The sequence below is a fragment of the Pseudonaja textilis genome, chromosome Z (genome assembly GCF_049901715.1).
Source record: "Pseudonaja textilis isolate UNSWEBS1 chromosome Z, rPseTex1.2, whole genome shotgun sequence".
Classification (NCBI taxonomy): domain Eukaryota; kingdom Metazoa; phylum Chordata; class Lepidosauria; order Squamata; family Elapidae; genus Pseudonaja; species Pseudonaja textilis.
The window spans coordinates 64796326-64814360 of record NC_142008.1 but is presented as its reverse complement, the minus strand read 5'-3'; the positions used below and the strand labels follow the sequence as shown (position 1 = coordinate 64814360).

The 18035-nt window shown below is 41.7% G+C and overlaps 1 protein-coding gene across 1 annotated transcript in view; it reads left to right on the top strand.

Annotated features, from left to right (window-relative positions):
- The window catches only part of DPY19L1 (dpy-19 like C-mannosyltransferase 1), a 165305-nt gene that overhangs the window by 130322 nt on the left and 16948 nt on the right, over positions 1-18035 (top strand). Inside the window, 1 exon segment of the mRNA XM_087917167.1 lies at positions 17527-17652. Coding sequence (XP_087773293.1) covers positions 17527-17652 — 126 coding nt within the window.

Sequence of the window (18035 nt, the reverse complement as noted above, 5' to 3'; positions counted from 1 at the left end):
ATAACTATTCGCCTCTTTTACTCAGCCGAAGCTGCTCGAAACAACCAGAAACGAAGGCAGGCAGGCAGGCAGAATGGAGCACTGGATTGAACTGCGGGCGGCGGGTGGGGGTGAACGGGCGCTCGGAGGAGCTGCACTGACAGGAAAAGCCACCTGCCGGCTTCTTTGAAGCAGTTTCTTCCTGGGCTAGTGGAGGAGCGAGAGAGCGGCTGAGAGAGGAACGAGGCAGAAACCTGAGGGATAAGGCTGAGGGAGGGAGGGAGACACCTGTGGGATGAGGCTGAGGGAGGCAGGGCTGAGAGGCGGGGCTGAGAGGCGGGGCTTCTCAGCCATCCTGCAGGGACTTGTCCTGAGCCGCGGAGACAGCCGCGGGCTGCCGCCGCCCAATGCTCAGTTTTGAAGGCGCTCCTCAGCCCGGCGCAGTTCCTGAATCTGCAGCTGAAACCCTCCGTTTTAAATGTCCCAATAGAAGAGAATATCTGTCGCTCAGGGTTGCAATGAGGAGGCATTGGCGTTCCCTGAACTTGGTGGTTTGCTGGCAGACGTTTTATTACCCGACTAGGTAACAACATCAGATGTTATCTAGTCAGGTAATGAAACGCCTGCAAGTAAAACCACCAAACTCGACTCCTCCCCTCCCCTCCCCCTTTGAAAAGTGTTTCCCGGTCCTTGAAAAAGTGTTTCTGCGTGAAACTGGTCCCTGGTACAAAAAAGGTTGGGGACCACTGTCTTTCGGCATTTCCAGATCCCTTCATAAGTGGATTACTGCGTTCCTGTCAAACAGGCAACAAATAGTAAAAATAGGGAGCGCTATATCAAACCCTGCTCCAGTTAACAGCGGTGTCCCCCAAGGCAGCATTCTAGGACCCACCCTCTTTATACTCTATAAATGACCTTTGCAAACACCTTATAAGCAACTGCGTCCTCTTTGCAGATGACATAAAATTATTCAACACAGCAGAACTTCCAAAAATCTCGGAAGAAAATAAAAATATGCTAAATGAAAAAATGAGATTTAGAAGTTTTAATTTGGGTGATAAATAATCAAAAAAAATAGCAAGGCATCAGGACCAGATGGGCTTTCTGCGGAATTATATAAGAGTCAACAAGATATATTAGGTAATAGGTTGCCTAAAATATTTAATGCTGTCTTAGATAAGGCAAAAGTCCCACAATCCTGGAATGAAGCAATGATTACAACCATCACCAAAGAAAATAATGATCAGACAAATCTTAGAAATTATAGACCAATATCCCTGCTAAATATGGATTATAAAATTTTTGTAACAATAATAGCCGACAGACTTTTAAAAATCTTAAATGAATTTATTCACATGGATCAGAACGGATTTCTTCCACATAGACAACTTAAAAATAATATAAGGACAATTTTGGACATTTTAGAATATCATGAAGAACATAGTGGTGACCAGGTGGCATTATTGTTTTTAGATGCCCAAAAGGCATTCAATAAGGTAAAATGGAATTTTATTCTGCAACAAATTAAATATATGGATTTTGGACAAAAAAATTTGAATGTGATTTTGGCAATATATAACAATCAAGAAGCCAAAATATTGATGAATGGGGAAACAACTAATAAATTTAAAATACAAAAAGGAACAAGGTAGGGATGTCCATTATTGCCACTTTTGTTTATTTTGACACTAGAAGTATTAACAAGAATAATTAGAAATAAAACAAAAATAAAAGGATTAAAAATTAATAAAGAAGAGTTTAAACTACAAGCCTTCTCAGACAATTTAGTTTTTATTTTGGAAGATCCACAAAATTCAGGACCAAAACTTATAGAAAATTTAGAGGAATTTGGAGAAGTTGTGGGGCTGGAAATTAATAGGGAAAAAACAAAAATAATTACAAAAAATATGACAAACAAAAAGAAGCATTGACTAAGATAACAAACATTCAGATAACAAATAAAGTAAAATACATGGGGATTATGATTTCTGCAAGATGTGTAACAATTAAAGATGACAACTACACTCCATTAATTAAATGTATAACAAAAGATTTTGAAAAATGGGGTCAGTTAAGATTATCCTTCATGGGCAGAATAGCAGTTATAAAAATGAACTTACTAGCAAAATTATTGTTTCTCTTCCAAAACATCCCCATAAAACTAAAAAAAAAAATTATTCGATGATTTGGATAAATTAATACTGAAATTTATATGGCAAAAGAAAAAAACCTAGAATTAAAATTGCTGCAAGATGCCAAAGAAAGGGTGGATTGCCTGATTGGGAAATTTACTATAGAGCTGCAACTCTCACATGAGAAAAGGATTGGATAAACCTTAAGAACAGAACAACGGTAGCTTTAGAAGGCCACAATCTACAGGCAGGATGGCATGCTTTTTCATGGCAGGATAGACAAGAGGTCCACAGATACTTTCAAAGACACAAAATTAGGCAGACTTTGTTATTGGCATGGAATAAAACTAGACAACAAATATATGTAGAAACACCAATCTGGTTATCCACACTGGAAGCTCTGATGTATCCACATTTGCTTCGTCAAGGGAAAATTATTACTTATGAGGATATCTTAAATGAGACAGAAGAATTAAAATCAAGGCAAGAACTGAAAGAACGAGGAGTGGATATAGAATGGTGGGCTTACCTACAAGTCCAATTGAGTTATAGGAAAAACATGAAAGATTGGGGAATTAGTAGACAAAAATGAAAATAAATTGATAAGGAAAATTTATAGAGTACTATTGGAGTGTAAATTAGAGGAAGAAAAAGTAAAAGAAACGATGTTGGCATGGATGAAAGATATAGGGCATGGTATAAATTTGGACAAATTCTATGGGAACGAAATAAAAAAATAACATTAGCCACATTGTATAATGAAAATGTATATAAAATGTTTTATAGATGGCATATTCCTCCAACAAAATTGGCTAAAATGTACCCAAATTTATCCCCTATTTGTTGGGAAAGCTCCTAGGAAAATGGATCGTATTATCATGTATGGTGGACTTGTAGGAAAGTCCAAAATTTTTGACATAAAATCCAGAGCTGGTTAGAAGAAATGTGTGAAACCAAAGTTAAATATAAACCAGAATTTTTCTTATTGGAAATCAATTTAGAGAGATACAACAAAGATATAATATATCTAATACATGTAATTTCAGCTGCAAGATTAGTTTATGACCAAAAATGGAAATGTAAGGAAATTCCAGGCAAAAGAGAGATAATTAAAAAGATATGGACATGTGCAGAAATGGACAAATTGATGCAAGAATTAAAAAATAAAGACTAATCTGAATACTATAAAATATGGGAAACGTTTTACTACTGATTGGAAAAAAGGAATGATCAGGATTATTAAAAATGACTAATGTTAATGTATATATTATATATTGTGTATATAGTATGTAAATATGTATTATTCACCATATGAATTAGCTATGTAAGACAACTAGGTGTGTCAGGATGATTACACCATGTTTGTTGTTTTAAATGTTCCTTTTTTGTTCAATAAAAATGTTAAAAATGGAATAAAATATAGGATCTTGAGAAAGCATTAATCAAATTAATTAAACAAATAACATGTGCTAAGAACCAGCCAATGAGAAACCTTTTGCTCATGGAAGGCATAGATTGACAAACTGTTTCTGTACGTACAAAGGAGGCTTCAATTGATTGATGGCAACCACCTAGGCAAACCACAATAAAACTTTGAACTAAATGTTTGGGTCGACTTGATGACCCCTAGCTAGTATGTGTCCTACGATGGCCGAAGAGGGCCATCTTTTGCCCGCTTCAGCCATCGCGTTATTTGTTTAATTAATTTAATTAATGCTCTCGCATGATCCTATATTTTATTCCGATTTTAACCGTGTTATTATAAATTTCGTACTGATGAGTCAAAATGCCTGCATCTACCACTATTCATCTTTTAATTGTATTGTTTATATAATAAATAATGATGACTGATTTAGATAAAAGTTTTATCATGGAGAGAGTTGGAAGAATTGATGAATATTTTGTTTAATTTAGGATAAGAAACTCTAAGAATTAGTCTAAGAGAGGAAAGCACAAGATTGTGACATTGCAAGAAAGAACATCCATCATTAAAGGAACTCATATAAAACATAATTTTTAAAAAGTATTTTGTTTTCTTTACATTTCTTTAAATAAATTTTAATCTCAGGTTTGATTTACAGGAAGCAGGTCTTTAGTGCCATGGGTTTTTTATTTTTATTTTCTGCTTATTATTTTTCTTGTTAATTGTGATGTTTCTAGTCATATGAGCAACAATATAGATAAGAAAAGTTCTATTCTTTTTCTCTAAAAACATATTCCTTTAAAATTATAAAATCTTAAACTTTAGATATGTAAAATCAATGAAGACACTATTAACAAAATAAATATTTGTATTTAATTAAAAATTCTTAATAAAAATAATTTAACAGATGTAAAGTTCAGTTTGAATTAAATTTAGCAATTGTGTGCTTCGCGAAGATATTAACAATCCTAGTTTATACCAGATAATTTTTCCTGATCTTGATTGCCATGATTTCAATTTGTTCAAAAGTAATTAGGAAATTGGTAGGAAAAAGGACAATGGACAACTTTCTAAAAGTTCTATTCATCCCTACCTAGGCTCTACTGCAGCAGCTTTATATTACTTTTTCTCAAAACAACTAATTTTAACATAAAATATATGCTTTCCTTCCATTTGAAGCTAAATCTAACCTACCTCAGTAGAAAGATACATTTAAGAGTAATAAGCACTACTATCTGGGTCCAAAAGAATGTGATAGTGTACAATAGATCATATATAGGAATTAATCTAGTCAATATTTTATAAACACATTTATAAAGTGTTATAGCAACAATACTTAGACTTATATACCATTCAATACTACTTTAAAACCCGCTCTGAGCAGTTTACAGATTCAGCATACTGTGTCCTCAACCATCTGGGTCCTCATTTTACCAACAGCAGAAAGATAGAAGTCTGAGTCAACCTTGAGCCAATCAGGATCAAACTTCTGGCATGGGCAAAGTTAGCCTGCAATACTGCATTCTAACCACTTGGCTACTAAAGAATGCCCAGTGTGCGATAAAATATTTTATTTATTTTTTTAAAAAATATGCTATAAGAAATTCTTGGCCAGACTTTCTTATAAACTTGTTATGACTTGAATTGAAGAAGTTTAATGACCAAATCCAAGTCAACTTCTTCTCCCTCAGATTTATCAGTAAAGTAGTATATTTGAAAGGTCAAAATTGGTTTGTGCCATGTTTCCCCAAAAATAAGACCCACCCTAAAATAAGCCTGATTTTTAGGGTGGGCCTAATATAAGTCCTAATCCAAAAATAAGCCTAGGGCTATGGATATGGCCAGCACAAGAGGCAGTGAGCACGCATGGGGCTGACATTGTCCAGCCTACTGGCCCCTTCACACAGCACAAATACCATTAATTCTGAGCATGGAAACAGGTGGGGAGAAAACAGGCAATTCACATGTAGCTGCCTGACTCAAGGGAGATTTGCAGGAGATTTGCACGGTGGCACCAGCAGCAGGCAGAGGCATGGAAGATGAAGGCAGGCGATCCTGATGCCCTGTGCAGTTTCCTGTTCGACACAACTGCATGCAAGCCGAGAGATGGTGAGACGGAGTGGGCAGCATGTTGGGATCGCCTTTGCCTCTGCCTGGTTCTGCTGCACATTTTTTCACCCAGAGGGAGACAAAGATTTGTCTCCTTGCAAAGGAGACACTTTGAAATGGACCTAATCACTTCATTTCAAATTACCCCTTTGCAAGCACATGAAAATTTGAGTCTCTGTCATATCTCCGTTTGGGCAAAAAGTGTTTTGTCAACTGAAAGAGGAACAAAAGAGCGAGTGAAGTAGAGGGTGCCTTTGCCTTCTGCACCCCTCCTTCCTGCCTGGGCTCCTTTGAATTCTTGATAGGCATTGGGAGCGGAAGGGGACAGGAAGGAGACTGAAGTGGCCAGGAAATAATGAGGGCAATCCACAGTTGCCCATAGATTGATAAGCTGTGGTGGGGAGGTAAGTGATTTGTGGCATCCTGCCCCACTACTGGTGAGCTGGTCCAGGGAATTCTTGACACTTCCCCAGGAATCCCAGAGAGGGGAGTAAAGAGTTGCTGCAACAAAGATTTGGGGTGTCGGGTGAGACTGGTGGATGGAGATAAGCCATCCCAGCACTCACTCTGTTTTGTTTAAGGGGATCCTTTGGGAAAGAGAATAATGGCTTGACATACCGGTTGAATGTGTAGCATGTGTTGTGTCTCCTTTGCAGAAGGGAGGGGAAATTCCTGTTCTGATCAGTGCGTGCCAGTAGCAGTGTAGCATGGGGGTATGGGAGAAGAGAGAGAGAAAGCCTCTTGATTCCTGTGCATGTCTTTTCATTTTTCACTAAGTGTAAATGTGTGTGCGATAGGGAGCGGAGCTCTTCCCAAGGGAGAAGAGTGCAATTTGAAGGTTGTCAGCAAATACACACAACCCAGCTAGTGATAGATGCGGCAATTGCCACATATTTTTAGGGCAGCGAGAAGACTCAGTAAGAGCTCCACTTCCCAACACACACACACACATGTGTTAACATTTTATGAAAACAGCCCCCCAGGGCAGCCACATCCCTTTACTAACCTGCTTTCCACGTTAATCCAGGTTAGCTCTGTTCTCTGCTGCCGCATGCAGGGAAAGAAAAGAAGACTGTGGGACTACAGTAAAAAAAATAGTTCCAACCTTCCAACTTCGCAATATTTTTTTTTCGTGAAAAGTTGAAAGGTTTGAACTATTTTTCCAGCAGCTGGAAAGCAGTAGTGAAAGGATGTGGCTTTGGGGGGGAGGGTGAGTGACCTCTATTTGTGTGTGTGTGTTTGTGTGTGTGTGTGAATGAGTGTGTGTGAGTGAGAGAGAGAGAGAGTGCATCGCCATAAGCCCTAGTATAAACTCTCTGAGGTTGTATTGAATCACCCTCCCTCCCTCCCTCCCTCTCTCTCTCTCTCTCTCTCTCCCCAGTGCCAGTGGTGGCGCTTTAGTGCCTTGCTGGTGGGAAGCTTCATACCCACTCTGCCTGCTGGCTCAGCTGGGCTTACAGCTACACTGAGCCCGGCACTCTGAGCCCTGGGGGGGCAATGCAGCTCTCTTGACAGCTCTGAGTGGGATAGCTCCAGCAGGGTGTAGTGGAGCCTGCTGGAGAACAGCCCGGGGCTTGGGAGTTGACTGGGCCAGGTGGAAGACAAGGTGGCTGCAGAACTGCTACAGGTGAGGCAGAAGCCAAAGACAACCAGGGGCAAATTCACACCTGCCTCGAACAGCCAGCAAGACAGCTGCAGTACCCACCAGAACTCGATGAGTGCCGAGCTCATTGTGGCTGTAAGACAGTGCATGCAGCACCAAATGGACTCAGAAGCTCAAAGGCAGCAGGTGAGGCAGCACAAGCAGCATTGCTCCACCAGTGGGCACTCGCAAAGGGGCCTTGGCAGGCCAGTGGTAGTCCAGGAGGTTTTCGATTTGGGATGACTCACCCTATGCCAGGCAGGAGCAACCCAGCAGGGTAGCCAAGAGCTGCACTGCCAGGAGGGCAAAGAACCCCCGCGAGGTCAGCAGCAGCATGGGCAGCTGCTTGACGGCTAGCATGGTGCCTGCCACAGCCAAAAAGTGTCCCAGCAGCAGCTGGGCCAGTAGGCAGGGCAGGTCGAGGCCACGGACTATCAAGAGCTTGGCCCATTACAGCTGCGGGCAAACAGACAGTGGGAGGAACAGTGCTCCCATTGCCGTCGGCCCCCACATTTGCTACCTCCTACACTGAAAAAAAATAAGACCTCCCCCAAAATAAGCCAGAGTGCTTATTTTCAAGCCCAAAAGAAATTAAGACTGGAAAACATGGTAGCAACAAAGCGAGAATAAAATATTCCAACAATTATTCTTCTAACTATGAGAGTGGGAGTGTTAGAGCCAGTCTTCTGGTTGTACAAATTGTCAGATCATGCCCAACAGCAATTTTGTGTTTTTATTTTTTTATTGTAAGATGCCTAGATTCATGTAAATTATGTAAAAGTAGGGATCCTGGGCTGTGGACTGGTAACAATCTGTGGCCTGTTAGGAATCTGACTGCATAAGTGTCAGGCAAGAAACAAGTGAAGCTTCATCTGCACATGCGCAAGATCATGTGAAATATTAATTCTGTTTTATAAAGCCCTAGAAAGACCACACCTGGAACACTGCAACCAATTTTGGTCACTATACTACAAAAAAGATGTTGAGACTCGGAAAAGATTCAAAGAAGAGCAGCTAAGATCATCAAAGGCCTGGAGACTAAACCATCTGAAGAATGGCTGCAGGTTTGGTGTTTGGCTAGTCTAAAGAAAAGAAGAGTTACGAGTGACATGATAGCAGCATCCCATGAAGGCAGCACCCCACCCTCAGGTGGTCCTGGCCCCATCCCTGCATTGGATGCAGCACCCTCATCCAAGTCCTAACCAGACTCCCTGACTGGTTCCCTTTTGTCCTCACTGTCTTATACCTCTGCCATCTGCATTGGCTGCCGGTGAACTACAATACTATCCCTCACTGCAGGGCCCTTCCCCCCCTGGTCTGATGGTCCAGATGTGGCTGTGATGGAAATTGTGTGTGAAAGGCATCCACCAAAGCAGGGACATCGACAGAAGTCACATCCTCCCATGTGAAATCCTCCTGTCCATAACCCTTCCACTCAATGAGGTACTGGAACCACCCTTTCAGGTGGTCCCTCTCCATCGGGTGATGCTGGCGGGGAATGGTCAGGTTGGTGGAGTGGACAGGCTATCCATTCAGGAACTAGGAGGGATCTATGAAAGATGAGATGGACATGTACCGAGCGAGGCAAAGTCAGGCATTAGGCGACTGGGTTGATAACCACCTCCACAGGGAACGGGCCAAGATATTAGTGGTTGAGCTTCTTAACTGGCCAGTCTGAAGGAAGGTTTCTGGTGGACCACCACACCTGATCCCCCACAGCCAATGGCAGTGTTGCCCACCAAGAGTGGTCTGCAACTCATTTTTAATCCTCTTTGGCTTTCTCCAGATACTGTTGCACCAATTGGTGAACGGCCTGCAACTTGGACAGATAGTTTGCCTCCGGAACCAGTGAGTCAAGTTATGTCAGAGGAAAGGACCGAGGATGATAGCCCACATTGGCTAGGAAAGGGGTGGTTTGCATGGAGGTGTGGTGAGAGTTGTTAAACACAAAATCTGCTACTGCCAAGTAGTCTACCCAGTTGTCTTGTTGCTAGTTCACAAAGCAATGCAGGTATTGCTCCAGGATCCCAATGACTTTCTCAGTCCCGTCGGTTTCTGGATGATGTGCTGACATCAGACAGATTTTCACGTCCAAAGCCGTCATCAGCCCCTTCCAGAATTGGGCTGTAAATTGAGCCCTTTGGTCCGAAACAACTCAATAATGTAGTCCATGAAGCTGGAAGATTTGTTGAATAAACATGCAGGCGATGGTGCGAGCCATGGGTAACCCACAACATTGAATGAAATGTGCTATCTTTGTCAGGAGATGCAATGCCCCAGGAACTCGATGGTGGACTGGAAGAACTGGCACTTCTCAAATTTGGCGTATACACCATGCGCAGGTGGTGCAGGTGACTCTCCCTAGAGTTGGAATAGATCAAAATGTTGAGGTAAACAACAACAAATTAATCTAAGAGGAAAATATTCATAAAATGTTGGGAGACAGCAAGAGCATTGGTCAACCCAAATGGCATGACCATGTATTCAAAATGCCCGTACCTGGTACTGAATGCTGTCTTCCACTCATCTCTGGGCTGGAGCTGCACCAAATTATACGCCCCGCGTAGGTCAAACTTGGTGAACACGGTAGCCTCCTGGAGGCACTCCATCAGTTCAGGAATCAAGGGCAGAGGATACCTATTGCGCCACTGTGATGATGTTTAATCTATGGTAATTACAACAAAGCCTTAAGTCACCAGTCTTCTTTTTTACAAACAGGACCAGGGCAGACAGTGGCGACGATGAAGGCTGTATAAAACCCTGAGTGAGGCTCTTGTCCAAAAAGTCCCACAACTCAGCCAACTCCAGATCTGACATTGAGTACAAATGGCCCATGGGAAGGGGTGCATCTGGTAACAAATCAATGGGACAGTCATAAGGCTGGTGCAGGGGCAATTGGTCCACCACCTGCTCTCTGAACATGTCAGCGAAATCCACAAGTTCCGAAGGCACAGACACTTCAGGTAGACTCAGCAACTCTCCTGCGCGGACTTGACAGGTGTGGTCTATGCATTGCAGGCTCAGGAACATAATCAGGTTCTGGGACCAGTAGATCTGGGGATTGCGCATCTGGAGCCACGCCAAGCCCAAGACCATGGGGAAATGCAGGCCGGAAGTAATGTAGAACTGGATAGCCTCCTCATGTGAACCAATGGTTAGGCGCAAGAGTTGGGTGGCGGCCTGGATAAGCCCAGACAAAAGCACCCGGCCATCAATGGTCTCCACGAGCATGGGAGGATCTGGTGGGCATTGAGGGACTGCATACTGGACTGCAAATGCCATGTCCATGAAGTTTGTGGTGGTGCCGGAATCATGCGCCGGAATCCCCTGTGGACTACTGGCCAGAAAAACTTGTGCTGCCAGGATCAAATGCCGAGGGGGTCCAGAATCCCCGTCTGCTGGAGGTGACTTGAGTTTAATGCATGCCCGACCCAGAGTTTCCCCTAGATCGTGCTCTGGGCGTTTCCTGACAGAGTTTTCTGTGTCCAGGGAGCAGGCACAGCCAACGCCCCTCGTTTCTTGGGGCACGAAGCAGCCCAGTGCCCAGGTTTCCTGCAATATAAACACAGCCACCCTGTGCACTGTCTATTGTACTCTGTCACCAACAGGCAGGGCCTGGCAGCGCCTAGGACCATGGGCTCCTCCCGTGAAGTCAGGGTCTCATGCATGACAGGTGCCACAGGAGTCTCCTGGGAGGCATGGCGACTGTTCCGTCTCTGCAGGCGGGCGTCAATCCTCAGGCACAGATGAATCAGTGCATTTAGGGTTGTTGGACAGTCCACCTGAACGAGCTCGTCCTACAACTCCTTCGACAACCCATCCTGGAATGCATCGTGGAATGCATCATTCCAAGCCTAATCCTTGATAAGCAGCTGGAACTCACTGACATATTCCTGTAGGAGCTGCTAGCCCTGCTTCAGTTCCTTCAAACAATGGGCAGCAGTCGTGTGTCTTGATGGGGGTCCTAATGCATCAGATGGAGGTGGTCACAATACCCCCTGAAGTCATCCAAGAAATGATTATTCTGCACCAACAAAGGCATGGCCCAGCGAGCTGCAGAACCGGAGAGCAAGCTAATTATAAACCCCACTTTATCCCGGTCAATGGGGAAGTCCTCTGCTCTCAAGCTAATAAATAGCTGGCACTGTCCCAAAAATGTTGGAAACATAGCCTGGTTGCAATCAAACTTATCAGGAATGGCCACCGGGCATTTCCTTCGAGGAGGAGGTAGAGCAGCGAGAGCCTGGAACTGGCCTAATTGATTAGCTAACAAGGCCATCTGCTGTTGAAGGTGCACATTCTCTGCCCAAAGCTGTTCCATCTCTCATTTGTTTTGTTTGGGCGGGAAACAAACTGTTCTGACCCAGGCTTCATTAAATTTAATAAAACATAAACTGAATTTAAAAGTAAAACCTTTTTTAATGTGACACCAGGAATTACTTGCATTCCCAGCCAAAATTCATTATACACAGTTCCCCCAGATAAGAGCGTGCTTTTCAGTGCCGTAGAATGCTTGCCAACAAACAGATGTCCAATTAAGGCTTAACATAAATGAACCAAAAACCCAGAAAAAACCGACCAGAGTACAGAGCTTCAGAATGGACTCAGAGATTACTGAACTGCTTTGCTTCCTGCAAAGCTCTTCGTCATTGAGGACTGACTTTTATCCCTTATGGGAGGGGCAATCACCTCCCAGCCTTACTCCCAAGTCACCCCTTCTGCTTCAGCTGCTCTCACCTTCTAACAGCTCTGCGCACATGCACACTGGGAAAAGGCCTCATGGGGTCGTCTGCTTCGTGCTCTGAAAGCTCTAAAGGCAGCACCTCACTCTCAGATGGTCCTAGCCCCATCCCTACATTGGATGCAGGACCCTCATCCAAGTCCTTGCCAGACTCCCTTTCGTCCTTACTGTCCAATACCTCTGCCGTCCGCACAGGATGCCAACAAACCACATTACTATCTCTCATCGCAGGGCCCTTCCCCCTGGTCTGATGGTCCAGATGTGGCTGTGATGGGAATTGTGTGTGAAAGGCATCCACCAAAGCAAGGGCATGGGCAGAAGTTACATCCTCCCAAGTGAAATCCTCCGATCCAGAACCCTTCCACTCAATGAGGCACTGGAACCACCCTTTCAGCCATTGATAGTCCTGAATGCTGGTGTCCTCATACTCACGTGGTACTGGTGATTGTATATTTTAACTGTATAAATTCTCTCTGTCTGGCTAATGCCTCTGTTACGGGGTGGGGGGTGGGGGGGATGTCAGCCAGCCTGTTGCTTGCTGCCATAGAATAGGGGGAGGGAATAGGTGGAAGCTTACATTGCAGCTTTGCAACTATTGTTATCTCCAAAGCCAAACTGTTAGCTCTGGTATGCGGTTGCCTAGCTACAAGGTGGCTGGGCTATATATTGTGTTTGAAGGTGCTGTGTTCATGCTTTTTTGCCTCATAACTTGCTTGAAACTGTCTGCATTTGATTTCTTCCTAGTAAAAGTACTTTTCTCTAAATCTATGGAGCTAAGGATTTTTCTTTCCTAGGAAATGTACAGCGGCAACCTGACAGATGAGTTCTCCTTCTATTCCCTTATCTAAGTTATTTATGAAGATATTGAAGAGTCTTGTGGTATCCCAGTGGTCACTTCCCTCCATGTGTACCATTAAAAACTAGTTATTGAATATATTTTGTCAGCCAGCTATAAATCCATCTGGTGGTGATGTTGTCTATTCCATATTTTTCTAGCTTACCAAGAAGTAGGTTGTGGTCTACTTATGAAATGCCATACTAAAATCTACTATTAGTATACTAAGTATACTAATTTAGTGACTTTATCAAAGAATGAAATAAGATTGATTTGCCACGAACTGTTTTTAATAAACCTGTGCTGGCTACTAGTTATATCTATGTATATTTGCTTATGGTTGTTCACAGATCTGTTTATTATTATTGTTGTTGTTGTTATTATTATTATTCCAGGATCTTCCCAGGTATTGATGTTAGATTGATTGATCTGTAGTTTCCTGGGTCTCTTCCCCCACCCCCTTTCTTGAAGATGGGAACCACATCAGCCTTTTTTCAATCTTCAGATACTTGCTCTGTCCTCCAAGATTTTTGAAACATTTGATACATGGTTCTGAGATAACATCTGCCAGCTCCTTCAGAACTCTGGGATGTAATCTGTCAGATCCCAGTGATTTATATTCGTCTAGGTCAGATAGGTGTTCTCTTACTATTTTCTTGCTTATTTTAATATTTATTTCTAGTTTGTCTTTTACAGTAATTTTTTAGGTACATTGGGCTATAATTTCCTTTGCTTTGGCATGAAAACTAGTGAAAAGAATGAGTTGTGCAGCTCTGCTTTCTCCCTACTGCCTGTTACTTCCTTGCCATCTTCTCTTTTTAGTGGACCTACTTGTTTCCTTGACTTTTTCTCTTGTTATTAATATGTTAAAATAAACTATTTTATTATCTTTGACTTTTGTAGCAAGCCTTGGTTCGTTCTGAGCCTTTGCTTTCCTGGCTTCATCTTTGCATATTCTGGCTATCTGCTGATAATCAGCCTTAGTTATGTGTCCCTCTTTCCATTTTTTGTGCTTGTCCTTTGAATACTACTTGAATTTAACAGGGGAAAAAGAAGTTGAAGAGGTAATGCCATCTGTAGTAGTATCAAGCCCTTTGCCATATAAGCTTTTTCCAACTGTATTTATTTATTGTACCTTTCCTGACCAGTGTCCACCAAGTACTTTTTGACATGGAATTCAGCCTCAGAAGATTTGTGACAGACCTTCTTAGAGACAGCCCTTAAAGATGACTAAGGACCAAGTTCCTAACTGCATATTGCAGTTAATCCTACTTTATTTTTTGAATATCATCTCACTTTATTTTTATTGGTCTTTAGCTTTTCTTCAGTTGTCGATTGATGTTCATGGAAACAATTTTACTTAGATCCTAATTAGCTGACTCATATTTCTTATGGAAAACCTTTACATATATTGATGTTTCATTTGCTACTGGTCTTGCATCCTAGCTACAATCCAATTATGTAGCAATCAATTTCCAGCAGGAAACATCAGAATTTCAGTGATCTTAAAACATATTATATAGTTTGTCTACCCTGCCCACCAAATTGGAGAGGCAGGTATGTTACTGATCCCCTCACTTAAGAAGGTTTATCTAGTGCAGGGTTGTCAAACTCAAGGCCTGCAGGCCACATCTGGTCCACAGGGTGCCTAGATCTGGCCTGTGGGGCTGCCCTGGAAACAGCAAAGGACCGGAGCTGATCGCAGCCCCTGCCCAAGCTCCATTTTCATTGGCAGAGGATTGCAGTTGAAAACAGAGCTGGGGAAGGGGCATGCATGGCCCTCCCAAGGTCTGTTTTCGCTGGTAAAGGCCAGCAGGACACAGCCGCAGCTGAAAGCAGAGCTCAGGGGAGCTGCACACAGCCTCCTTCCAAGATCCATTTTCATTGGCAGAGGGCTGCAGGAGACTGTCACAGCCAAAAACAGATATCAAGCTAGCCATGCTCCCCTGGCTATGCACCTCCAGCTCCCTGAAGTCAAACACAACCCTGATGCAGCCCTCAATGAAATCGAGTTTGACACCCTTGATGTAGTGGAACCAAGAAGAAGGACCCTTTATGTGGTAGCTCCCTCCTAATGAAACATCACTCTTGAAGAGATAAAATTATCCCCTCCCCCTGGATGTTCTTTCAAAAGGCCTGAAAACATGTTTTGCCAGCAAGTCTGGGGACCCCAGGGTGACACAGAGCCTATTGTGATTATTGTCCCTCCAGGGGGATAAGGGTTTATTGGATTTTATATTTGAGGTTTTACTTCTGTAATCCTCCTCTAGTCACTGTGAATTAGGCAACCATGTACATTTTCATGAAAATAAATTCTTTAAGGAGACCTCATATCCAAATTGTACCCTTGTGTGATCTTTTGGCCAAGGATTGCTGTCATTCCTTTAATAACTTCAGAGATGGTTCAACCTAAGCTTTTTGTTTTGCCATTAAATCATGGATGCTGCCCCATTTACCATCTAGTGGACCTCAGGATTCTCCCACCAGGTATTAATTATATTTCACCATTCACAATTTTTTTTTGAAAATTTTATTTGGGTTTTCACAAAAAAAAACCCATAATACAAATAAAACATCTTTTTTTGAAAATAGCATGGTCCCGGGTTACACTTCTTCATACAGACACAAACTCAATTTCATGCTCACTTTTATGTTCTATTCCATATCTTATTACTGTTTTACATTTTCTACATAGTTTTTCTCCTCTCTTAATTTTCTCAAATTTATTTTAATTATCTCATATCAATTCAAATCATTATACTCATACTTTTGTCTGTCCTGTTTCAGTTTCATGTTTTCTTTTCTCATTAAACAAATTTTCTCCTGTAGTTACTAATTGGAGTATGACACCTTTATATCGTTTAATTTTATCCATTCAACTCTTATTTAAGCTTCAATGTATACCTTGAGGTTATAACATTCAATATAATACATAACTTCCAATCGAATTCAATTGAATTTTATCCATCATTTTAATCATACATTGTTTCATATTTTCTAAAATTATTTCTATTTCTAATATAACAATACTGTCTTATGTACCTTTGCAGAATCCCTTTTTCAATTAAATTTTCACCCATTATCTCTAAATAGGCCCTATTTCTCCATATCTTGTTTCTGTCCTTTATAACTTACTTTCCTTTCCTTCTTCCCTCTCTTCTTCTCCCCCCCCCTTTTTACCCCCTTGTCTCTCTAGTTCTAATTCTCTCTTCTGTATTCCTCTCTTCTGTTACTTTCTAATCTTTTACTTATTTTTCAAGTTATTATTCCTTTTCTTGGTTGTTTTTTCAAATTTTAAACTTTTCATTCTCTTTCCCCCCTTTCCTTCCCCCCCCCCGCCACATAAAATTACTTGTTCATTAAAGATGGCTTCTTCTTTGTCCCAGTCTTCTTGTTCTGCAGGCATTTCTTGTTGTTTCTCATAGTTCTCCATTTCTAAGAATTGAAATATGAAGCCAAAAGAACCTCTCCCTTCTTGTGCATCTTCTTTGTACTTTTTAAGTTCCATTTTCAGTTCATCTAAAAGTAGTGCCATTTTAAAACATTTTTAAACAACCACCCAACTGATTTTAGTCATTCAAATGCAATAACCAAAAATCCAGAGATCACCAAATAATCCAAATATTCCCAAACTGTTTCCTCATGCTTCTTTTTTCCACTTTCTCTTTCTGGGGTTCTACTATTTTGTAGCCAAGTTTCAGTTATTCCAGGCAGTCTCCTCCCTTTTTTCCAGATCCTGCCCTTTTATTCTTTTTCTTTCATTTCCTGCTTTTAGAAGGTTTTAAGTATCCAGAAATCTTTATTATCCCTTTGACATCTTATTTTCAGCTTAAATGCCTATTGATGTCAAAGTGGATTTTTTTTCCAATTTCTTATTTAGATCTCTTAGCTGTCAGTATAGGGAAAAGGAGAGAAGAAGAAAAACCAAACCCTTTCCCTTTTCTCTCTCCTTCACTGCTTCAAAATCTTCTTTGGGAACAATGTTACTTTTTTTTTAGTTTAAATTCCAGGGTAGCTTAGTTGTTGCTTTTGCAGTTTAACCCGGTCAACCAAACTTTCTCTTCTTATCTTCCTCCTGCACATTCTTTTCCAAATATCCTTGACAGAAGACAAAAAACTCCCACAGAAACACTTACAAGAAGGAGAAAAAAGCAACACAAACCAGGCAAGATAAGGGCTGCAAGACATTCACAGATAACAGATCACACACTGGGAAGGACGCCAAACTCAGAAAGGAACCATAAACTAGAGATATGTCCATGCTTTGTTTCCAGCATTCACCCATATGCATGTCTGTCCTCTTATTCAGTTGTCACAGCTGCAGCCCATGAAGAGGATCAAGGCCCTCTCCTCCCAAGTAGACCATATCTTTCCCTTACCCTCTCCTCCCTGCGTGCCCTAGGATGGAGAGGGGATGGGCCTGGGTCCTCCTCTGACTGCTCAGCCAGCCTTTGGCCTTCCCCAGCCTCCTCCACAACCTCCAGAGCCACACTTCCACTTCCTGTCAGTTGTTCCTCCTCTCCCTCAGAGTCAGTCTCCACCAGGGACATGACAATTAATGAGAAGGCATTTGGCTCTATAAAAATGGATGCAAGAATAAATTATGTAGACTAGAGTATCATTTCTATCACCTCTTCAATCATAATATTTTGCTTTTCTGTAAAGGGCAAGAACGAAAATCGTTTATTCCATGTATAGCCGAAAACCTGCAAAAGAAGTTAAAAAAGGACTATTAAAAATGGGAGTAAATTACTACATTTTAGAAGATTCTTGGTGCCTGAGGCGAACAAAGTAAGTATTCAGTAATAAAACTAATTGTTTCTCTCAAATGTTCAACGAGCAGAGTGCTACTCTCTAATGCATACTAAGAAAGTTTTGAGATTTCTTTTAACATCACCCATTTCATGAAATGATTTTGTATGATGTGCTTTATAGTTGTATTACTTTAATGATGGAAATTCTGGTCCCTGTTTATTTTATATCTCAGTTTTATTTTTATTGTAAATAACTCAAGATGGTGAACATACCTAACATTCCTTTCTCCTCCCAATCCCCGCCCCCACAAAAAAACAATCCTGTGAATTGAGTTGACTGAGTGAGAGTAATCGTCTCAAAGTCACTTTTCATGCCAAAGGCAAGACTAGGCATGTTTAAGTCATAGTCTCCTGTGTCTA